We start from the raw sequence: 24,408 nt of genomic DNA on the forward strand, positions 1-24,408 counted from the left end.
TGCTTTAGACTCCTGTGTCTAGGTCTTCTGAGGATTCTAAACCATCACACCAGCACTACTCTCTACTTTAAAACTTTGTTAAAATTCTGTGGTCTCCTCTATGATGGCTGCTGCTTGGTCCTGTGGCTTCACAAAGAATGAAAGTACATGTGTGTGTCTTCTCTCCCCAAATGGTCTTGTTTTCTGCATCTTCAATGCAAACGTAGTTTTTTAAAATATCTATAGTTTTGATGACTCCAGTGTTTTACATTATAAGAGCAGTTCTCTAATGATTAATAATTGGAATTCATTTTTATTGTAGAAAATAATCCTTCTGATTATACCATTATCAGCTTACTCTATTTGAGACATCTTTTGGGTGGGTAGAAGAGAGAAGCTATTGTGAAGTCTTCACCCTCACTACAGCCAAGCAACATACTTTTATCATCTCTGGAAAAATGTGTGATTCATTCATATTTCTACTTTAAATTTTTTCACTAGCTTCCTTTACCATTTCTGTCACTTTTAACAATGTCTCATTGGACTCTACCACATTCTCCCTTTCATGATAAAATTTACTCATGACCTGCATTTGAAAGCACGAGAACAATTCTAATAGCACCAGCCTAAGTTTTGGTATCTGCTGCTTAGTTTTTTCCCTTAGTATCTGTTGAGTAACAGCTCATTACTCAACAACTCATAAGTGTGGCTGCTTCCTCCACTGTGTCTTCTTAGATACATTTTTTGCTTCCCACACTCATTGATCTCTCCTGTTAGAATAAAAGGAAAAAACACATGTCCTCCATATGCTTTGGTAGAATTAAACATTAAAAATTTGCAGTCAAGGGACCCTCCCTGATGGCGCAGCGGGTTAAAACACAGCACTGAGAAGCTAAAGCCACTTCAGTGTGAGTTCGATCCCCGCCTGCCCCGGAGGTGACCCACATGACCCAGCAGACCTCTCCTGACCTGCCCACTGCTCCCCTCAGCAGTCATTTGGCCTGTTCTGCTCCCAACTCTGTCTCTGGTGAATACTCTGACTGACCCTGCACTTCTGGCTTGTACCCAGTTCTGTATGCATAAATAAATAAATCTTAAAAAATTTTTTCAGTCAAAAGAGGATGGCCGTGGGGTGGCATGTAGAAAACAGAGCCTGGGTCCTTAGCCTGCCTCGCGCCCTGGGGCCTCCTGCCATCCTGTCTGGTGCACAATAGCACATTTGGCAAAAATAAATGAGTGAACGACGAGAGGTCGAGATGCTGATTTAAGAGCACAACCTGTTTAGCCTAAGTGTTTCTTCAGATTTCGGTTCTCAGTGTTAAGTTCTGCAGCTCACACAGCTTTCTGCAAGGACAGACTATGCTGGCAAGTTGTTCTCTTACACCTGGTCCGTGTTTTTCTTCATGAAAATTAAATACTGTTGCCTTTGTTTTCACGGAGTCAACTTTGCCTGGGGTGCTTCCCGAGTTATTCGGAGCTTAGCACAGTGCCTGGCGTGACAGGGCCTCGGCTCTTCGTCTGCTTGAAGGGAATAATTCTATGAATTAGAGAATGGTGCACCGTGGTTGGACCTATGTAATGCTCCACAAGCCCCGAACGAGAACTTCTGCTCGTGCCATCGCTGGACTTGTTCAACCTTAACTCCACCATGGAGTGGAGATGTGATCGTCTTTATGTCAATGTGACTAAATCACCACGTCGTACAGTTTCCTTGGATTTACTGTGTTCTTAGAGCCATTCAGTTTTATTAATAAAATGTCTTTTTTTAAAATTCTTTTTGTTTTCAAAAGCTGAAGAATTTTTAGTTTGGCTTACCAGTGAGATGTTTTTAAGACTCTTGTTTAAAACGTGCCTTCTCCAAGTTTTATTTTTGCTTACTGGTTTCCTAGCAATTGATTATCAAGGACAGAAACCTGAGAGACGTAAAATAGTTAAAATGTTTCTGGGTGCTGAGTCCCTCCCCCCCCAGTGTTCAGAGGGTGTGTCTTGGGAAATGGGGTACATGTGAGCCGCCTTGGCGATGGGAGGGGAGCCCAGCCTTATGTAATGCTTGTGGCTGATCCTTTAACGCGTTTGAGTGTGAAGCGTTGTGAAGAATGTGTAGTTGATGAATTCATTTTCACAAGTGGAATTGTTTTGAGTTACTGCTATTATTTGTCAGAATGTAAACAGAAATAGAAACCTGTCCTTGTAGGTGATCCATTTCTCCTCCTCGCTCGTGGCATTCTCGTGGCATTCCGTGTCAGTGTGCTGGGCCAGGCGCCACCCCCACACCCGTGTCCGCGCCACATTGGGTCTTTACCCACCTGTGTGTGGCTGTCCCAGCTGAAGCCTCACAGTGCTTTTCCCCTCTTCAGTATCTGATTGGTTCATGACTCTTTCCATGCGCCATCACCCCCTGCTATCTTCTGTGCTCCAAGTTCCCGGTGACATTCTTTCTCGTACCTGTGTATCTCTGCTGATCCAAGCGTCATCTGGTTTGAGAAGATGCAGCCATGTCCCCTTAGCAACGGTCACTTGTCTTCACACATCGATGGAGCATTGTAGAGGGAAGCAGAAAGCCTTGTGGCTCTACCCTGGCGCACTCATGCGTGAGGCCTCAGCTTCAGTGCCCCTTGCCCAGGGCAGCCTAAGTGGCGTCGCACCATCCCTCTTGTTTATTCCCACGGCAATTGCAGACTCTGGTGTGGCCAGTGGATCAGGCACATTCTTGACCTCAGTGACTGAACACGGTGAAGTTCGGCACCTTTATTTTCCAGGTTCTATCCTTATCTGCTGGGCAGCTGGCTTCTGCCATTGACAGTGACTGCGAGTCCTTTACGTGCTTGGCGCAGAGCAGTTGAATGGATTGTAGCTTGTTGCCATTCTGCTTTCTCTGCTAGACAGTAGCTCTTTTTGTACTGTGCATCCAGCCCAGTGCCCAGCACATGATGTGGTATTCTGTGAATAGTCACTGACCCGGTTTGGGGGGGGGTGGGGAGGGAGGGCTGGGCAAGGTCTAAAGCCTTAGACATTTGTGCATCACTTGATTTACTGGATATACATCCCATGTTAATCTTCTCATGCCAGAGGCTGCCATTTGTGTCCTGTTTTCTCTGCTAGTTTCAACATTCCTGGACAAAGAAGCAGTCGACCCTCTTTTTTTTTTTTAAGATTTATTTATTCATATAGAACTGGGGTACAGGCCAGAGATGTGGAGGGTGAGAGGATTCACCAGAGACAGAGTGGGGAGCAGAACAGGCAGATCGACGCAGTACACTGCTGAGGGGAGCAGCAGGCGAGTCAGGAGAGGTCTGCCTCACCATGTGGTGCTCCTCCCGGGCAGGCGGGAATTGAACTCATGCAGAAGTGGCTTAAGCTTCTCAGTGCAGCGCTTTAACCCGCTGTGCCACCAGGGAGGGCCCGATCCTCTTTTTATCACATCTCATTTTTTGTATCTTATACCTTGATTCACTTAATTACATAGTTGACATTTAATAAATACAGCTTTTTTTTGGATTGAAGTAGTAATATTACTCTTCAATATAGTCCTATTTAGAACTTTCTAGAGATTTTTTAATTCTTTACAAGAGTTGAACATTATGGCAGACTGAAGATGCTCATGTGTAAATGTTGTTTTATTACTTCACTGATTTAGAGAAAACCTGGCATTTTGACTGAAGCTTTCCCTCACATTTTAGCTCTCAGTCCTGTGCCCAGTGTGCGTTAGTGAGGCTCAAAATCTCATTGTCCAGTGGAGCATGTTTAAGCAGCTTGGCTGTCTTGATTCTTGCTCCCAAAGGGTGCAAGGCTGTGTGTAGAGCTAGGAAAAGGGGAGCCTGCATTCTCTTCCCCTAGGGCGAAGGGACTGGACAGCGTGGGTTCCCCACTGTGGGGAGGTGCAGGAGCCATGTGCAGCTGTGGAGTGGGGTGTGGGAATTAAAGGTGGTTTCTCCACAAATATGATAATCTGGGGAAAATGGTGGACAACAGCCTAGCACATGTAGCTGTTGAATTTTATAGTGAACTTTCAGCAAATAACTTCTTCTGTGCTTCCCATCACATGGCTTAGCGCCTGTGGGGGCCTTGGGAGCTCTGCTTATTCATTTGCTTGGGGATATTTCATACACTACATCAGAAAGATTGTAGTGATTACTGAGATACCGTTGACTCTTATAGCTTGCTTTGATTGAAAAAGATTATCTAGTTGTTAGATATAAGAAGTGGTAACTTGCAAAAAGTATATTCAATAGCAAATGGGAACTAATATTTACTTTCGATTTCAGCATCTGCTTTCACTTCCAGTTTTCTCTTTCCATGTGTATTCCCTTCAATTCCTTGCCTTACATGGAATTTGTATAACGAATTCCCTTAATGCCATATTTCTAATAACCTTTGATCAAATACATACAACTTGTTTCCTTTGCGAAACCGTCTGTAGCTGGGTAACTGGGATGATTAATGGCTTTTCTACCTAGTATTTCTTCTCAGAAATTTCTAGCTGAATCGCAAATGCTGGAATAAACTGAACTGGGAAAACCGGCAGTTGGCCCTGAGGGTCATCACAGGGTCTTACAAACAAAGTCAGGAAACACACTAAGTGGGTAATAGGGCCTGGGGTGGCTGAAAATAACTATGGTTTACTCGTCCATGCCTGGGTGATAATCAGCATGCATTTCATCTATAAGTAACGTAATCGTCACTGCCACGTCATGCACCTCACAGAGAGAGGCAGGGACGAGAGCAGTGGGGAGGGTGTGAGGAAGGAGAGTCCCGTGGGCTGGTGAGAACTCGCCATGAGCAGCTGCTATGCAGTCAGTGTGGCCACTGCACACACAAGTCAAAAATAGAGTCACCGCGGAGCCAGTGTGAGGAGTCTGTTTCTCCCACTCCTCTTCCCCAGTGTCTTGTTCCCCAGCCAGTCGCTCGTCCTCTGACTTGACTCAGCCCTGACCTTCACCAGCACTAGTGCAGACGTCAGGGCCGAGGGCGGGCTCTGCGGACGGCCCTCCCCCAGACACGGCAGTGGCAAGGCCGGGTCCTCTGCTCGCTCCTCGCCCACCTGCACTAGTGGAGAGTTGGCAGCAGTCGGCGGGAACAGTCCCCAAACTGAGGGAGACGGAAATGAACTGCACCAGTGCGTTGCAGAGGGCATGCTACTGAACACAACGTGCAGCAGAGGAAGCTACATACAACGAAGTTAGGGGGAGGAGGCGTCCGTGTCCTTTCAGGGGGTGACACCCCCCCACCAGCGACGCCATGAGATCAGCAGCTTAGAAATTCTCCGATCCCAGGGATTTTTACAGGGTTTCACCCGGTGGGGATGGTTCCCTCCGTGCTCCTTGGTGACTGTGTTCACCCTCCGGCCCTCTCCGCTTTAGGGACGTTTGTGGGGATGGGGTTGAAAGTTCTTATTTTTCCTGCCAATTTTTTTTTAAATTGTGATGTTGGTTTACAACACCTTGATGTGATTTAGGGGAGTAGGTTCGCACCTTCACAGGTCTGTTACCGTGCGGCCATCGAGGCGCCCATCAGCCTCCAGCGTGGTGGGTTGGGCCCGCTCCCAGCTTGCTGCCCAGCCCCCACCCACTTCCTTTAAAAGTTTAAATTCTACGGTCAGATTTCCAGGGTGTGTTTTGCTTTAGTTTAGTGTGTCCCTTTCTTTTGTTTCTCTGTATTCCACATTTGAGTGGAATCATCTGGTATTTATCACTTTCTGACTTACTGTGCTTAGCGTAATCCCCTCCAGTTCTGGCCATGCTGCAAATAGCAAGATTTCATCTTTTTTAAATAGCCGAGCATGTCAGTTGTGTATATATTTTACATCTTCGTAATCCACTCCTGTGTCCTGGGGCATAACTAACTGTTGGGTTGTTTCCATTACTTGACTGTTGTTAGACCCGTGGCAGTGAGCACAGGGGTGCAGGCGTGTGTTTGAGTTGGTGTTTTTGCTTTCTGCGGGTAGATCCTTGGTGTGGGATCGCTGGAGATGGTAGATCTATTTTTAATATTTTGAGATACCCTGCAGCTGTTTTTGATAGAGGCCGGGCCAGTCTCCATTCCCATCGCATACGGAGAAGCTTCCTTTTCCTTCACATCTCACCAAGACTGCCTGGGTTTGTGGCTTTTGTTTTACTCTGTATGGAGCATTCTCATGAATGTGAAGTGGTATCTTAATCTGGTTTAAATTTTCATTTCTGGGCCCTCCCTGGTGCTGTGGTGGGTTAAAGCGCAGCACTAGGTTAAAGCACAGCACTACGAAGCTAGCCAAAGCCGCCTCAGCATGAGCTAATCCCCGGCTGGGGTGGAGACCCCCATGGCACAGCAGACCTCTCTGATCTCGCCCGCTGCTCCCCTCAGCAGAGTACTTGTTCATTCTGCCTGTTCTGCCCTCCACTCTCACTTCGTCTCCGGTGAATCCTCTCACTGCCCCTGCACTTCTGGCCTGTACCCCAGTTACGTATGCATAAATAAATAAATCTTATAAAAAATAAATTTTCGTTTTCCTGATGATCAGTGAGGAGGAGCATCTTTACATGTGCTTCTTTTCTGTATGCCTTTCTTTGGAGAAATGGAATTCTTCCTTAAGGAAGGAAATTTTGGCCCATGCTACAAGATGGAAAATGAGGACATTCCACTCTGTGAAATAAGCCAGCCCCTTAAAGCCAAATACGGGGTGCTTCCACTGAAGCATTACGGACACAGCCTGGGAGAGGGTGGCTTGCAGGTGCGGGAGGACAGGGCCAGGGCTCTGTGGAAGTTGCTCAGTTCATAGAGTTTTAGTTTTGCAAGATGAAATATCCTGATGATGGGTTTGATCAGTAATAGGAATGTACTTAGTACTGCTGAGTTGTATAATGACAAATGGTTAAGGTGGGCCTCCCTGGTGGCATAAGAATGCAGCACTGTGAAGCTTTCTGTAGCTCAAGTTCGATCCCCAGCCAGCGAGCTGACCCACGTGGCACAGCAAACCTCTCTGGACCTGCCTGCTGCTCCCCTCAGCAATGTACTTCGTCGATCTGCCTGTTCTACTCCCCACATTGAACTGGTGAATCCTCTCATCACCCACAGCTCCTGTCCTCTGGCCTGTACCCCACTTCTTGCATGCATAAATAAAACAATCTTTAAAAAGAAATAGTTACAGTGGCAAATATTTTATATATATTCCAACACAATGATAATAATAGAACACAATTTAATATCTAAGCTCACCAAAAATCTGGTAAATAGAGAATAGGTTTTTCTTTGAACAGCCAAAGGCTAACCTGATATGTGGTGTGTCTTTCAGGCCTGGAGTTTCCTTGACGTTGCAGGCATTTTCAGAAGAGGAAAGGAAGCAGTGGTTGGAAGCCCTGGGCGGAAAAGAAGCGGTAACGATAATCAGTGGCTGGGTTTTATTTCGAGCCTTTTAGAATTGACTTGCATTCATGTTTATGTTGATTTTACTTTGTCGTATTTGAAAAACCATTCCCTGCTGAAATGGGTATTTGAATTCATCTTGGAAACACTGAGTCTTGTCATGATTTGCTTTGAGGTAGAGCACAAAGATTGGTACAGCATTAGATCTTTTCATTTTTCTGGACTTTGTCTTTGAGGAAGTCAGCCGACTTCTCAGTTTCTTCTTTCCTTTTGGTAGTGTTCGGAATGATGGACACAGTAAATGCTTGCCATTCATTTGCTCTCAGTGCAGATGGAGCTGTAGGTAAGAAGCTGGATCGGCACTATCAGAAATGACTGCTGTAGTTATTTCCCTTGATTTGACCATTTGTGGCTCAGCCTGGTTTACGCTGTGCAGTATCCAGTTGTCGTCACAGTTGGGTCTCTGTCTCCAGAGAGCTGGAGGAGTAAAGGAAAGGCAGTGATGTTGCTTCAGAGCACAGGAGGCCACCTGCCTTCCACTGACTCGAGCAGCACTTTCACTTGTGGGTTTGAAGCGTCTGGGAGCTGAGACTCGCACAGCTCATGCAGTGCGTTTAGGGACTGAGGATCACTATGGAAAAGACACAGAACCTAGTTAAACAAACTCTGCATACATATTATGGCTCTAGTGACTGCCTGCAGGTACCAGACAGGCTTATCGAGAAAGTGTGGGTCTTTTCAGCAGGGTTTATTATTTTTAATTTTTAAAATATATATTATGTATATATTTAGTGAGATAACATGTCACAGTCTGTTATTTGACAACATGGTAAAATAATAATTTACAACACGGTGAATTACTCAGAGGTACAGGTGCACACCTCTTAGATCTTTGTCACCACACTCCCCAGCGAAACACCTGTGGTCCTTCACATAGTCCCCAGTCAGGTTTCAATGAAGGCGAAGGATGTGATTTGAAAAGTAGAAGAGGTGTCAGAATAGAGCTAACAATACGTTGTAGCACTGGGAGAGGCTGATGAGAACTTAACTGGCAAAGAGACTGGGCTGCAGTAGTGGTGGCAGCTGAAACATGAAAGCCCACATTAAGTATTTTGACAGTATCACTCTTGGGAGAAAAACAAAGCAGTCACCTGTGTGTATCCTTTTATTATATGTGACCTACATTTAACCTCCTAAATTTGTATCTCCCTATTCTTGTTCTTGGAATTTTCAGTGGTGAGTCAAGAGTACTTAGAGCATTAATAGTTACGGAGATCCAAAACAGATCCTACTGACTTCCTCTAGTAAAGAGAAGACACTGACTTGTAAATCCCCAGTGACTTGAGAAATGCTTTGGAAAGTGAATTTGCATAACAAAGTCACGTGACCAAGTCACGGACAAATCATTCTGTTGCCAAAGTAGCAAAGGCTGTACAGTGCTTTGATTTAAATTGAGGTCAGCTTGTATTATGGAATTGTCTCATCTTTGAGAATCGACCTGTATTTGTGCTACATTCAGCTCACCACTGAAAGTATACACCTGTCCTTCACTGTGTCAGTGCCCCAGACCCCCAATTTGAAGGCATCTAAAGCGCCTCTTTTTCTATTAAGAGCCAAGTAAGTAATTGGACATGTACAGACTAAGACACGTCTGTGGAAAGAAAATACCGAGCTCTGTATGTAAGTGAGTGTGTTCAGGGATGGTGCATTTCCTCCAGGTGCTCTGTCTACACCTGCAAATACTGGACCCGCACTGGGATGCTTAGAGAGAGCCTGCGTTGCCACTTAGCCGTTTCCAGTGTAGTTATTTAAATCGTGGGCAGGGATCATTTCTTTCTTATGTAGACAACAGATTTTAGGAACGGTGAGAAAATGAACTTCATTTTATTGGTGAGAATGCAGCATATTTCTTCATCATTCTCCACCCAGAAGGCCCACATTTTGAATTTTCATAACCTTAGTAACTTCCTGAAGCATCAAGAATCACGTTCCCTTCATCCTGTTTCAACGACTTAAGTTTCCCGCAGTCCGAGGCACAGGGAATACTTGAAGCCTCTTTTTGTCCTTTGTATTTGAGCACACGATAGTGTAGGATTAATATTGGTCTATTTATTTTTTTTGGTGGGGTCATAGGCAAGCCTATTTGAATTGTTTACATTGATTTGTTAAAAATGCTGTTTTCTCTTTTACTAGCTGTACCAAAGCTTTCATAGAGCCATCACCCCAAGGCCAGAAGGAAGTAAGTGCAAATTTATAAAAATGTCTGTTCTCATAACTTCATTTTCATCGTGATGTCCAACTTTAGCTGGGTGCTCACTCCCTGCAACCTCTCTTGAGCTGGTCCCCCCAGTATCATGTGTCTTCTTTTATCTGCAGGGACTCCTCAGACTTTCTGAACTCTGTAACCTCATGAGCCCTTCCCATCTCCGAACCTTTATTTAAATCCTTGCCTACAATTCACTTTGATATGTATGTGCATGTGTGTGTGTGTTTAGATAAATTTATATATGTAGCCATATAATTGTGTTAGGTGGTTTAAGTGCCACTGGATTTTTAGTGCCGTAAACACATCAGTTTCAGACTTTCAGTGTCCGTGGGGAGGACGAGACAGGTCCCCTCTTCACCTTGGCCCTTGATCTTTTCTCCTGGTATTCTCTGGTATGGGCTGTGCATGTAGTATATCACTGCGCCTTGAAAATCGCCACACACAACAACCAGCTTATCTCGATGCTCTGGGACAGTAACCTCAGAGGTGTGGTATGTGCCGCTGAGTATGTGCCGCTAACTACTGCTGGATTTTCAGTGAGATAAAACTACAGTCAGATTTGCTGGTTTTGTTTATAAATTTCTTTTTGCTATTTTTGCAGAAATTGAAGTTTCAGTTGTCACATGTCCATAGTTTGCAAACATTGTCATGTAGCACCTGTTTTCAAAGTTATTCCGCTGTGTCTACCTTTAGAGCAGCCCTGGCTGAACCCACACAGATCTCCAGCCCTGGTCTGGAAATTGACCCGGCTGTGGGAGGTTGGCAACCTCCTCAAGCACTTCTGAATGTCTCTCTTCTGATTTCCTCATTTCCTTTTGTTAACTTGCTTTTCCCTCTCTCCCCCCCTTTTTCTCCGTTTTGTCTTTTCATTCTTATTTTTTAATAGAGAAATAAAAATATGCCTCCTAAAGGAAAATATTTTTGCTAATCAGAAAGAAACACTGGCATTTTATAAAATGTTGGCATAGTGAATCCTTAAACAGTACATCACTGCCAATTTTCCTCATTAAAATTCTCTTCCAGCTTAGGGTTAAACCTACAAAGTTTTTATTCATGGATTGTTCACGTCATCTTCTCTGAGAGCCAAGCGTTAATATTACTGTTCCCTAGTTCTGAACACAGACTAAAGTATTCATTTTTTTAATTTTATTTTTGAAACAAGAACTGTCTTTTATTAGGGTATTCATATACTAGCCTAATCATAGGCAGGTGTCTATATGAAGAATAAAAGGAAATATTTTCAAAATAATCTTTTCATATGAATCATCTGGTTTAAATTCATTATGAAAATAATAAAATATTTAAGAAACTTTAAGCATGGTATAAATTATGGAATTCTTTTTGAAGTTCCTGGCTCAAATAATACTTGTTTATAATATTAATTACTTTTTTTATTGAGGTAGCATTGATTTTTAATTGTATACATGATTTACCATTTAATACTTTGCATATTTTCTCCCCAGTTTACCAGAAGTAGTCATGTTAGTAATTTAAGAACTTTTACAATATAAATTAGAAAAGAAAAAAACTGTTTCTGGAATTTTGGTGAATTTTAGATCGAGATGAATGCTGACTTTGTCATATGTATATTTCTTTGTATCTGTGGAGATGCTCATGATTTTTACCTTTTTTATTAATGGTGGTGCATGTATCGATTGGTTTGTGGATGTGAACCACCCTTGCCTCCCTGAAATAAATACCATTTGGTCATGGTGTAAGGTCCCTTTAATGTTCTGTTGAATTACTTGGCTTAACTTTTCTTAGGAATATTTACATCTATTTTCATCAGAGCTGTGGGCCCATGACCTTTTTTTTCTTGTGTCTTTGGAATCAGAGTGATGCTAACCTTGTAAAATGAGTGTGGAGATACTCCCTTCTGTTTCTTGGAAGAGTTTCAGAAAGATCGGTATTAATCCCTCCCTGAGATGTTTGCTGGGATTCACTAGTGATGAATTTCCTTTTGTTTAAATTGTAAAATAAAAACCAGATTGAAATAGGTTTTTTTTTTCTATTTTGTAAGGAAACATAAGTATGTGCCTCATATTTTATATATATATTTTATACTATATTTCTTTTAGGTGCACAGTTGGATAAGATGGGATTCACAATTCTCAAAAAATGCATCAGTGCTGTTGAAACACGAGGTAACATTTATCTGAATCACGTATTCCTGAAAGGCTTCTTGGTATGTAGGCTCTTAAGAGTTATTCAAAAGGCTTATTGCAAAGTTAAGTGTTGTAGAATGAAAAAAGTTAATGCAAAATGCACATCCATGGTGTCTGATACTCAGTGGCTTGTTTACAGTGACAGGGTGTGATTTTCCTTTTTACTTAACGTATTTCTGCCAGCATTGAAACATGAAATTATTGCTGAAATGCCTGTCATTAAGAGGACCAGCGGGGTTGAGCTCCCAGGCCTAACTACTTCGTGCTCACGTACCATGAATACACTCCCATTGCCAGCTCTCTCATTGGCCTCTATTAACAAAATCAGTTTTGTTGGTATAATTTACATACAGACAGCTACGATTTAATCGTATAAATTGATGAGCTTTGAGCAGCGTGTGTAGCTCTGTATCGACCATCACCGTCAGATTTCCATCTCCCCCCAGAAACTCTCTCCCCTCGACCCTTGGCACAATGAACCACTTTTTATTTTTCTGTTTAAAGCTGTTTCTGCTCATACACTCATGCACAAAGTCGTGCTTCTTTATTTATCTGATACTGAGCTGCTTCTTGCTGGGTACATCCTCAGCTCACTTCTCTTTATTGCTAGGAAGTATCCATTATGTGGGAAATGCTTCAATTTGCTGATTCATCCACCTGTTGATAAATATTTGGGTTGTTTCCATTTTAAATGTAAAGAAAATGAATCCTTCCCTCATCCAGAAGCTCAGAGCCTTTCACTTTTAGTTCCTGTCGCCATCCAGCAGACTTACAAACTAGTCTCTTTCTGGAAATGGACTTTCTTTTTACTTAGAGACTTAGGAAAACAAGGATAAATTGAATATCTAATTCACTCTCCTATAATGTATGTCCTGGCCCGACAAGGTCTTTGTTACAAAGCCAGGATGCCACCTGTGAGTAAGAGTGCTGGATAACAGATGAATACGAGCTGTTTTATGATTTGGGGATCTGCCCATCTCTAATAAAAACTCAAACCGTAGAAAGCCTTTCTTCCTGACTTCCACAATGACAGTTCAGACTGTGACAGATTTTCACTCAAATGCCTTCATTTTTCCCAGTGCTTTAAAAATTTGCAAAATTTTGAAAAAATTGCTGGGATTTCTAAGACTCCCACTTCGTTGATTATACTTTTGTTACTCTTGAACTGCTTAAAAGCCTTAATTATATCACTTGCATGCTTATTATTTTGAGAGATTATTTCCAAAAAGCAGTGTTTTACATGACTTGATTCTGCCTGAGCAGATACAGATCTATCTAGAATATTTTCTTAGAGATACATGTGGTTTATGGATTGTTAAGTACATTGAATGGATATGTAGACGCTGCATGATTGAATGTATTTTTTAACATAAGTAGTAAATCATTGCCTACTTTTAACAGAAGAGTCTGCACATCTTAAGTTAGATTTTCCCATTTAACAGCAAAAAGCAAAAAATGTTTTTAAATCACTCATTACTCAAGTCTTTGCTTTTAATGGAGTAGTGGGTGAAAACTAGAGTTAAAGGAATCAAGAGTTGGATCATATTATTAAAAGTGATATGGAACCTTGTAGACTCTAAGGCATTTGTCCTAAATCTGGAAGTTCTTTCCATTAAGAATACTGCCCTTGGGCCTCCCTGGTGGTACGACGGGTTAAGGCGCAGCATTGTGAAGCTGGCCACAGCCACTGCAGCACGAGTTCGAGCCCTGGCAGGGAGCTGACCCACAGGGCCCAGCGGACCTCTCCTGTGTCAGCTGCTGCTCCCCTCAGCAGTGTATCTCAGTTGATCTGCCTGTTCTGCTCCCCACTTTGTTTTTGGTGAATCCTCTCACCCCACACACCTCTGGCCTGGCCCCAGTTCTTGTCTGAGTAAATCTTTTTTTTAAAACTAGAACATTGCTATTCATGATGTTCCCCAAATCTGCTGTGATGGCTGTTGACATTGTTGTGTGCTATAGTTCAACCTTATGCGTTAGCCCAAAGCTAGTCTATGTTGCTGCTGTAAGAAACCTGCATGTGTCTGTGGCCTGCAACAGCAAAGAGCCCTCTCACACCCAGGCCTTCAGTGGGAGGATTTGCTCATCCCGGAGACCTTACAGCTTCTGGTGGCCTTGTCAGAGGAAAATGGCCCCGGAGGGCTTTGCACCAGCAAGTGACACCCTGGCCTTGAACTGAGTCACATTTGCTCTCAACTAGTGGGTCAGCTGTGAGCTGCGTGTGGGAAAGGCTCTTGGGCATTTTCCTGCTAGATACCTTGGCCCTGGGAGGAGAGGAGCGCCTTGTGCTTTAGAGCTGGAACACACACACACTTGTTACCTCCCTGTTGAAAGTACCCTGCCATGCAAGGGTCTTTTCTTTTTAAAAAAGTTCTGAGGAAAATACCACAGCACTCTTTTCTTCCCTCAATAACAGGTTACACTCAGATCCCATTAAACCCGGTTCTGATCTGAAACCACCCAGCTGACTGGCGTGTATTGTGCAACAGCAGGTGTAGTGGGGCCTCGGGAGGTCGCTTACATCTAATCCTTGCTCCATTAGTGGTGGAGATAATAGAAAGCTCTGTAAACTACTGAAGTATGCCAGGTGATAAAAGCGCTACAAGTTTGCAGGGATTAAGAGAGTTTGAATGCATGCCGATGGATTGCAGAATATTTGATGTTAATTGAGGACTGAGTTGGGTAATAGGCTTTCCGGATTTAGAGGATAGGAAAGTCTGTTTTGGCGTTTTGAGAAACTTCAGCAAAGATGTGGAGTCCAAGTATGACAGCAGTAAGCCAGACTTGATTGGAAAGGAAGCACGAAGAAACAGTTGAAGCTGGCACTCAGGCATCTGGATTTATTTGTGAAGGAACTGGGCAGTACGGGCGGGTAGGTGAGAACAGAGTCCGCAGCCTGGGAAAGGTAGGCCTGAACCTGAGGATAGCCCTGCGCGGGGTGGCTGCACGAGAAGGAGCCTTTGAATCCAGCCTTGGTTGGAATATTCCACAACTGGTTCGGAAGAGACTTGTCTGTAGCCTGGAAACATTCCAGGGATTTAGCAGCTGAGGAACTGCACATCTAGCAGTTGGGTGGACATAGAAGATGAGAGTTCTGTGAGGAATTAAGCTTTCAAGTTTTACTTTGGCAGTGGAGGAGATTGGGGACACTCGGGTCCACGGCAGACCTGACGATAGATATTGGGGCCACCCAGGTGTGTTTCTGGGGAATACGGATTCCAGGACACTGTGGTGCTGTTGAGTCAGCATCGTGGGTAGCTGAGCTGCCGTTGCAGACCGTGAGAGGGCCACCAAGAGGAACCGAGTGGAGAGAGGACATGTTGCCTCTTTGCGAGGAGTAGAGGAGCCTTGAGGGCTGTCTCAGGCTCATCCCTAGGTCATAGATCCACAGACCTTTGGGGGGCATGACATGGGAACGAGTGTAGGACCCTCCGAAAATGTGTGGCTGAGAGAAGAAATGACAGAGTGGCCAAGCTGGCCAGTGGCAGCACGTTGGCACTTTAGGGGTGCTCACATTCCAGGCACATTCAGAAGCCTTCAAGGTGCTGCTAGTGCACTTGTGCCTGGTGGTAGTTTGCCCTTGGGGGAAAGCCTCCCATGGTTTTTAAGCTGTTTACTAGGGTAACCCTTCCTCCCTTATCTTGACCTTGCTGGAAATAATGTAACAGGGTGGTCCCTAAGAAAAGGGGAAGTTCCAGGTACCCTGCCCCACCCTCCTTCTGGGGTTTCTTTCTTACATGCTTGCTGCTCCACGTGGCTTCCTCAGGTCTCCTTCTTGTTCTCCATCCAGCTTCCTTCTTTTCTTCTCATTTTCCTTCTCTTCTCTCCTTTTTCTCTGCTCAGCTCCACCCTCCTTTGGGTGGGGCAGGGAACCTGGAACTTCCCCTTTTCCTAGGGACCACCCTGTTACCACAGGACATTGCAGGAATGTGAAAACTGTGTCAGTGGGCAGACTGGAGGGGCCTCTGGCTCCACCTCTGGGGTGGGCGTGGGGGTCAAGAGCTGGCAGGTTTAAGTGCTAAAAGCATTTTGGACAGAAACTTCACCTCTTGGACCCTACTTAGTTTCTCAAGGTGACTAGGATATGGGTTCACCCTGTCTCCCCACACCCACGCCTGTAAGGATAAAGCAGTTTGTTGGTGTCACAGGATACGCTTTCAGAGTATTTATTTCCTGCTCCCTGCAGTGTTTTAATGAGTCTGTGCTTGGCTCTTGCTGTCCCCAAGCACAGTCAGCACCGTGAACGGTAGCTGGTGCCCCATAAACAGTTGCTTTTTGCTGGAGGTTGGTGATTGGAGCAAGAGGCCATGTTGGTGACGGAATGCTGGGTTCCAGAGACTGGTAAAAGCATAAGGAGAATTTATCCTTACATGTGACTAGAGTCAGTGCTTTAAGTGACACACAGGATGGCTCTGCCCTGCACAGTTAGTTGTCAGCACCTGTGAGAATTCTGGGGCGGATCTTAGGCCTACAGACGTCTCCATCAGGCAACATTTGAAGAACCTTGAGGTTTCAGAGCTTAGAGAGTAATTACATAATCTCTTTAAGTAAACACCTCCTCTTCCTAAAGGAGTTCCCTAACTCAGTACATTGTTCTTCTTTGGACTTGCCTGACACCTATTTTCCCAGGTGCATGCATTTATGAGACATGCAGAACATGAAGCAGGACTTTGGCTTATGCAAATTCCCCTTAGTTGCTATTTTTTAAGTAGTTGTCATGATGTAAAAGTGAATTTGTATGCCACTTTTGTTTATTTATGAAATTGCTCTTACAAAATCTTCCATATGTGAATAATTTGAATATTCACTTTAACTTCTAGAGTATGGCATTAAAATGTCGGTCTAAGCAAGCTGTCAGTTATCAAACGCAGCATTGTAACAAGCTTCGAATTCATGGGATAGAAGTCGGAAGCCACTTCTAAGATGTGACAGTCTTTGATTTGTTGAACGTAAAAGCCTTTGGAAAAGTTCACGTCAACTTGAGGGTTTTTTGCTTCAAGAGCACTTCTGGACTTGTGTGAAGGTCTCAAGATGGATCTTAAAGAAGATGATATATATAGTTTCAGTTTTAGTCTTCGTGGGAGGGAAGCTGCCTAAAGTGAACTTGCATCATATTTTATGATGATTGCACATTAATCTGAAATTGCCAAGGGCAAATTACGTGTAAAATGAAGAAAATAAGGAACAGCTGTCCCCAGAAAATTTACAGCAAGTAAACTAGAGTTTCTCGCTCACTGTGCTGTCTCTTTTTTAATCATAATGGGTGTGAGATGAGTGTGGGTGGATCCAGAGGACAATCTTATGTGGGAAGAAACTTGAAGAGTTTTGTGCTTCTGCAGAAATGCAAATGCAAAGCTGAAATACTCAACCCAAGCGAGGCAGGACTGATCTTCCTAATTAGTGGTCTTCTTTGTTCTAAGAACACGTAAGCTTCCAGAGGAGAGGTTGGGTGAAATCCAGAGAGGGGAGCTGGTAAAGATGTCTGTGCAGAGCGGACACGCCAAGTTCCACGAATGTGCTCGAGATTCTGCTGAGCGTGCCTCTGTGTAGCTGGGTGCTTCGCACACCCTTAACCCCGGGGGAGAGCATGAGCTCAGACCAATGTGAATTGCGTGTGGCACCTGTCGGGCCACAGCCAATTCTCAGCTCTCAGGCTCCGTGTCTTGGTGGTCTTGTTTTGTGTGGGAGGATGGTAATGTCTTCTTTAGAGTGTGGGGTTGAAAAATGAGTATTTGAGACTTTGGCTCCTGTCAAATGCTCAGTAAGTTTGAGTCATTAATTTAGAGGAAAACCTGTTCATTGTGGCCAGGCATGCTGGGGGGTAGCAGTCATGGACCTGGGTGTCAGGAGCATCAGATGATCTGCATTAGCTTTTCTGTCACTTACAGAGGGAGAAGAGTCACCTGAATTTACTTTCTCTAGACACTTTTATGTGACTTTTGTGACCAGCAGCCAAATAAATGGGTTTGGCTTTCAGCCTTCCAGAGCTTTCAGTGTCTTGTGGACACTTGAGAGCCCAGAGCAGTAGGAAGTCCACAGGGCAGCGAAAGGCAGGAAGGAGGTGAGGGAAGAAGACGTTGGCATCAGAGCATCTCATGCTTAAAAACAAAGCAAAAACCCAAGCTAGACCAGCGTTGCCTGACAGTGGCTTGGGGAAGGCAGAGAGGGGTGCGTGGAGGCAGGGACGCTCTGGGAGTGGCCATAGTGTTTTCCAGTGTTTCAGTCCCCATAAGAAAAGGGATGAGAAGGAGCCTTGCACAGAGCAGCAGCCAACTCTTGAGTGCGAGTCTTTTTCTAATTTATGTCAGTAATACTGTGTTCTTATGTAGGCTTGCACTTGTGAGTGATGAGTCGAGCACATCACACTTTTATTTAACTGTTCAGTCCCTTCCAACATCCATGAACGCCTCCCTGTGGCAAAGCAGGCACATGTTAGCCAGGCTTCAGGCAGGGCTTTTTGGGGTGCTTGCTGTAAGATAGATTTTGGTAGAAAAAATGTGTAGCCACAGTCCCTGTTCAAGGTTATTTTTACTCTAGTTTCAAGACTGGAGTCTCTGGGCTTTTATGCTAATTTCACGTGAGTAATATTCCTGTGTAGACGACGTGACGCTCTTAAAATAAGAGAGAACAGTTTGCTACTCTCAGTGGCCAAAGTACTGCATTTTGTGCTGGACCAGATGGGGTTGGGCTGCCTGAGGTGTTTCTGTCCTCCCTGAGTGGGAGGCTGTAGTGGGTGAAGGTGCTCTGTGGCCTGGAGGCGAGCCCGAGCAGATCCCAGGCCCTGCTGCACAGTTTGCCTCAGTTGTGCAGGCAGTGATGAGACATTGACAGAGCTGAACAGGGATGTGTTCAGATCCTCAGCAGGCCATGGAATGGATGGGAGATAAAAGACGGGATGACTGGCTGGAATTTAGAATAAGTGTGGGTGGAGAATGAGGGAATGTTGGCTTTGTAAAGAAGGGGTGGGTAGGAAGACAGACTTGGCAGCAAAACAGAGTCTGGTGACCTGCTGGGTGGAGGAGGCAAGGAAAAGGAAACACAAGAACAACTTTCCAGCCAAGGTAGAAGGGAACATCTTCAGCCAGGACACGGATGCAGATAGGTTGGTTCGAGATATTCTGAACCTAAGATGTCTGTGACCTTTCTGCCAGGACGAAAGTAACCGGAGACCTGGAAAGTGCTATTTTCAGAGAGGTGAGCTTTTGAGTGTCAAAGTCACTTAGTGGGTGATGAGACAAGAACATAATGGGGCAAAGGGCAGAAATTTGGGAGGGAGGTTTGCATGTGGGGCATAGAAGGGAGAATAATGGAGACATAGCACACTGGGGTAGGAGGAGAACCCAGAAGGAATTCAGAAGATGGGGGACTCCAAGGAGGAAGTCAAGTGCTCAGAAAGTTCAGGAGGACCTGGGAACTAGCGTTTGTTTTAGTGATTGGAAGGCAAGAAGCTGGCGAGTAGCCTGGTGTTGAGGGCCTGTTGCCCTGTGTTGCTCTGAAAATGCGGTGACACAGTGGTGTTTTTCCATTTCACATAAGCAACTGAAGTGAAGAAATGTGTTAGTCTCAGAGCTAGACAGCAGCAGACAACAGCTCACATCCAATACTGAGGGGCTTAATGCTGGCCTCTTAAGCACAGTGAAGGTCAGGACATGGGGTCTCCATAGGCTGACCTGAGAATTTGGAGATGATTCGAGAACAGAGGAGTTTGAAGCTATAGATGTGGAAGAAGGGAAGTGGGGATGGAAGATGGAAGCATCACTTTCGGAAATGCTCACCTGGACTTGAGGTGAAGTTATTGTCAAGTTACACCTGCCTTCTTTCTGTGTCAGCACCATCATGGACCTGTCAAGGTCCCAGAAATTTTTTACCTCAACTGAGAATCTCACGACACCTTGGGAAGTCTCTAAGTGGCAAGACATAATCGCAGTTTAGAACCTACATCTGGCAATATGCAAAATCCTTACAGACGGCATTTTATAGTCTCCATTTATTTTTTTAGACTTTGGTTCACCCCATCCCCACAAAATTGAATAGTTACTTGAGCAGAATTGGTTTTCCCATTAGACTCAGGTGCGTATGAGAAACCTGAGACTTGGCCCAAGTTCGGAGTAAACCTGCCAGTCATACAACCAGAGAGTGGCAGAGCTGCAGTTCAGGTCCCAGCTTCCTGACTCTGTCATGATGACCCTGAGGCAGTAGACACAGGGCGAGAGGTCATGGTGATCGAGGAGCACTGGCTTGGGCCGTGGTGGTCCAGGGGGTCACCCCATCACTAGGGGCTATCTGTCTGAAGCCAACATACGTTCTCTGGTGTTGGCGAGAAACTGGAAAAGAGGCCAGGCACTGAATGTTGGGAGTAACATGCAGTGCAAGTTATTCTGACCTAGCACAAAGCTCAGCAGCCAGAGGGCCTTGCTGATTGAGACTTGGACTTCAAAGGTTGTGATACAGTGTTAAACCTGTATGTGCTTGAAGAGCCCAGAATGTATCAGTACTTCCATGATAATTGTCTTAGACCTGGAGTGGGACATTTGCTCTCCGTATTTCTCAGTGAAGCTGGCAGGGGAAACAGTAACAGAAGAGGAGGTGATGACCTGCGGCAGTAGGTATAGGTGACCTCTGTGGCTAAACAGTCTGATGTCTGAGTTCAGCCTCTGGTTGGTCCAGGTGTGGGAAGTTCATGTGAGTGAAATCATGAAGTCTGTTCTCAGAGTGCCTGCTGGAGAGGAGACTGTTCATCAGGTGACACAGGTGGATTTATCTGGAAAGAGTATGTGAGGGCTAACCTGAAAGTGAAAGCAACTTTGTAGGGGGAGAAAATGCAGATGTGTTCTTGACAGGCAGCTGTCCATGATGTTTTTCTATCTGCCGTCCAAATAGTTTCCACTCAAGGGAGATACTCCAAATGTTATTGGTGAACAGGAATTTTATATTTTCCATGAGTCATCCATATTAAGTACACTTTGTCTACTGGCATGTGTTTTCTTTTAGGAAAAGGCTGTGTGGACTGCATGCCTGGATTAGGGTGACTTTTCTGGGCTGTGCTGAGCTACTTGGATATTGCTTGTGCATTTTATGCTGCAGTAGCAGATTTCAGTGAGCTCTTGGAACGTGAGGCTACTTTGCAGGTGTTTTAACTTTTTAATTTTCCCAACAATCCTATTCCATTTTAACAGTTTTCAGATAAGAAAGCTGAATTACAGATTACTTTTTTGCATATGTTGATAACAATTATATTTGTTTTTTTTTTCTTTTTAAAACAATGTTTACTCCCCCCATCACCACACTCCCCCATATTCCTCTGTCCCCCCTCCTTCTGATCCCTCTTTCTACCCTTCCCCTGTGGGATATCTCTGGTTTATAATTGTCTGCTTGTTTTGTTTTGTATTGTAACAACAATACAGTTTTTCCCCTTATGTCTTATTTGATTCTCTTATATTCCTCCCGTGAGTGAAACCATTCGATTTCCTTCTGACTTATTTCACTATAGATTAATTTCTCAGGCCAGGTAGCTGGGTGGTGGTAGAGTAGAAAGTTTCCAGAATATCACAACCTTGCCTTGTAATAATTCATGGCTTGCAACCTCAAAAAATTTGTGTTTCTAGGGTTTGCCTTTTGTTTTCTTAAGTGACTAGAACCAGTGTCTTGAAAGGCTAAAATTTAGTATTATATTGAGCTGCTCAATAAATAGTAGCTTAGAAATTCCCATTTATCCTACTTTTAGTAGTATTTAACACATTGTAAGTGTTACAAATAGCATGTTGTTCTTCCAAAGTTCTAAAAGTCTGTAAGGAAAAAAAAAATACAGTAATTTAGGATGTTGTATCTTGGATGACTTGGGTGGGAAAGACTGAATCAGTCTCGGCTCTATGGGCTTAAGTGTGAGACTACCTTAATACGAAGGTACACTTCTGACAGCACCGTAGAATGTCAGGAGAGGCCCAGAGTCTGGGGAGAATATCTCTGTGTAGGAACTTGGCTGTTTTTACATAACTCAGCTCAGTGGGTGGGCTGGGAAGTATGTTTTAGAGTGAGACCTGTTAGATGTCCTTGGGAGTCAGTCACCTCTTCTCAGCATGTTGTTTCTGGGCTTACTGCTGGCCACTGCTTCTCCCTAGCCACTTTATCTCCTGTGCATTTTCCCTTTTCTTGCAAGATTAGCTATTGTTGTAATTGTGAAATTAGAATTTTAAAGCATTTAAAATTTTGATTAATACTGATATGCATGCGAAATCGTGTGTGTGTGCACAGATATGTGTGCATGTTGCACAGCTGGTAGGAGAATTTGCCTTGGCAGTGACGCTGGGACATAAAACCATGTTCCCCCACGCATGGGCGATATCTGCGCACATGTGCTGTGTTTATAATGACGCTGCAGACTGGGTGGAAGCCCTTCGAAGGCGAACATGAACGTGAGTATTAATGACCTTTTACCCCGCTGTCCACATGCCCAAGTACAAATAGAAATTCAGACCTTCTGCAAATATTGATCAACTACTTTGTTCTATGCCAAGTGCTCTACTGGTTACTAGATGAGAACTGAGTGAATGTTAGTTTATACACCCATGGAATTGCATCGTTTATTTCGGTAGATTCATAGACCTGCAAAGCTCATTGTAATAATTTTGTAACTGTTACTCTCAATCATACATTTTTCCCTTTGCGTCCTCCTCCTCTTTTACCTGATTATGTCTTTTTTCTGGTTATCAATCATTTTGTCTTTTGTTATTACTTTGTACATCCCTTTACTGATGAGACATCAAATCTTAGTCATTTATTCAGTGTATTAATTTTTTTTAAAGATTTATTTACTTGTGCATACAGAACTAGGTACGGGCCAGAGGTGCAGGGGTGGTGAGAGGCTTCACCAGAGACAGAGTGGGGAGCAGAAAGGCCAACTGACGAAGTGCACTGCTGAGGGGAGCAGTGGGCGGGTCAGGAGAGGTCTGCCGTGCTCTGTGGGTCACCTCTGGGGTGGGGATCGAACTCCTGCTGAAGTGGCTTTAGCTTCTCAGTGCTGGGCTTTGTCCCGCTGCACCACCCGGGAGGGCCCTCAGTGTATTAATTTACTCAGTTCATTGGCTCGGTGTAACCTGAGTGTTAAGAAGCATGCAAAGTGTTAAGGCCACTGAGCTGCCAACTTTAAAATCTCCTTCTGAGTCCTGCAAGGGAGAGCGAGGGGAAAACAAAAGGTTTGATGTCGCCCTTTTTATTTGAATTCTCTTAAAAAACTTTCGCTGTCTTTACCAGCGCGCTATCTTGGTGTTGACAAGACAGTAAGTACAAAATCACGTTTATGATGTTAACTGGACAGTGAGCGTCATAACTTCCAGCCTTTTCTCTCTCCTTCCTCTCTTCTTCCACTCACGTTTACCTTCCTGTGCACGTGCGGCTGACGGCCTGTCTTCTGCGCATCCTCACCTCGAGATGCCACCTTCTCCTTTCTTCATACCAGTTGACTTGCCCGTTGGGGCCACCCCAGCTTTCCTTTCCATCTCTTGTCAAAAGAATACTGAACACCTCGGTTTTCTTTTATATCTGATTTTTGTTATTTCCCAGGTGTCTTCTCTTCCCTTTGCTTTTCCAGTTCACTCTCGGGGCTTTCTGAGAGGCACCCAGGGGTTCAGTAGTTCTCTGTGGCTGCTTCCTGGAGCCGAGCAGACTCTGGCTGCCGAGGGAGCAGGGTTTACAGAGATGGCGGTGAGCCGTGACTGCTTCCCCTCCTTGCCCGCTGCTCCCGGGAGCTGTCCGCTGTGCTGTGCTGTGCCAGCCCGGAGCCGCGGGGGGAGACAGGCCCTTCACACCTCACCTGCTCCCCGTGCCCAGGCCAGCGGTCAGGAGCCGCTCCTCGCTGAACTGGACGGACCCTTCCCGCCTCTTCCCTGCTGGGCAGAACCGGTATTACTTACTAAAAAAAAAAAAAGTTCTCTGTGCCTAACACTTCGACCGGATTACATGCTTCTGCTTTAAAGTCAGAAAATCCAGGCCCTCCCCCATGGCGCAGCGGGTTAGGATGCAGCACTGCAAGCTGGCCACAGACACTTCAGTACGAGTTCAATCCCCACTCCAGAGGTGACCCACATGGCGCAGCAGACCTGTCCTGACCTGCCCGCTGCTCCCTCAGCAGTGTACCTCGTCAGTCGGCCTGTTCTGCTCCCCACTCAGTCACTGGAGCATCTTCTCACTGCCTCTGCACCTCTGGCCTGTACCTCAGTCCTGTATGCCTAAATAAATCTTTAAAAAAAAAAAAAGGAAAATCTAGTTATGTCTGTCAGTGAGTCTTGATATCTGAAAAGGTTTTAATGATTGGATTGTATATGCATCTGTTGCTAAAGCTTAGGATTCGCTAATTTCCAAAGAGGCTGATTAAATAATTTTTTTTAAACTTGTATATTTTAACTTTACAGCTTCTCATATGTCTTATGTTGGCCCAAGTCCAACCTGCGTATGGTTCTAAATTAATTTCAAGCCAGAGCAAACTAGCCATACTCTGCACCCAGGTTTTGTAGGCGAGGGCCAGTGAAAGCGTCGAAAGCAAAGAACAAAAGCCAAAGTTGACCTGTGTGTTTCCCAGCATCTCTCTCTCTGTTTGAGGAGAGAAGATCAAACACAGGTCCACAACCCAATCTGAAAATTGGAGATTGTCTGTGTTTCAGGATGAAG

At 44.6% G+C, this 24,408-nt stretch overlaps 1 protein-coding gene across 1 annotated transcript in view; it reads left to right on the forward strand.

Moving 5' to 3' along the window:
* ARHGAP10 (Rho GTPase activating protein 10) overlaps positions 1–24,408 on the forward strand; it is a 220,674-nt gene that overhangs the window by 102,507 nt on the left and 93,759 nt on the right. The window contains exons 11-13 of the mRNA XM_004685315.2: positions 7,247–7,328; positions 9,511–9,556; positions 11,662–11,727. Of these exons, the coding sequence (XP_004685372.1) occupies positions 7,247–7,328; positions 9,511–9,556; positions 11,662–11,727 (194 nt within the window). The remainder of the gene's footprint in view (positions 1–7,246; positions 7,329–9,510; positions 9,557–11,661; positions 11,728–24,408) is intronic.

Source organism: Condylura cristata, unplaced genomic scaffold (assembly GCF_000260355.1).
Source record: "Condylura cristata isolate star-nosed mole 26May11 unplaced genomic scaffold, ConCri1.0 scaffold00018, whole genome shotgun sequence".
NCBI classification, from domain to species: Eukaryota; Metazoa; Chordata; class Mammalia; order Eulipotyphla; family Talpidae; genus Condylura; species Condylura cristata.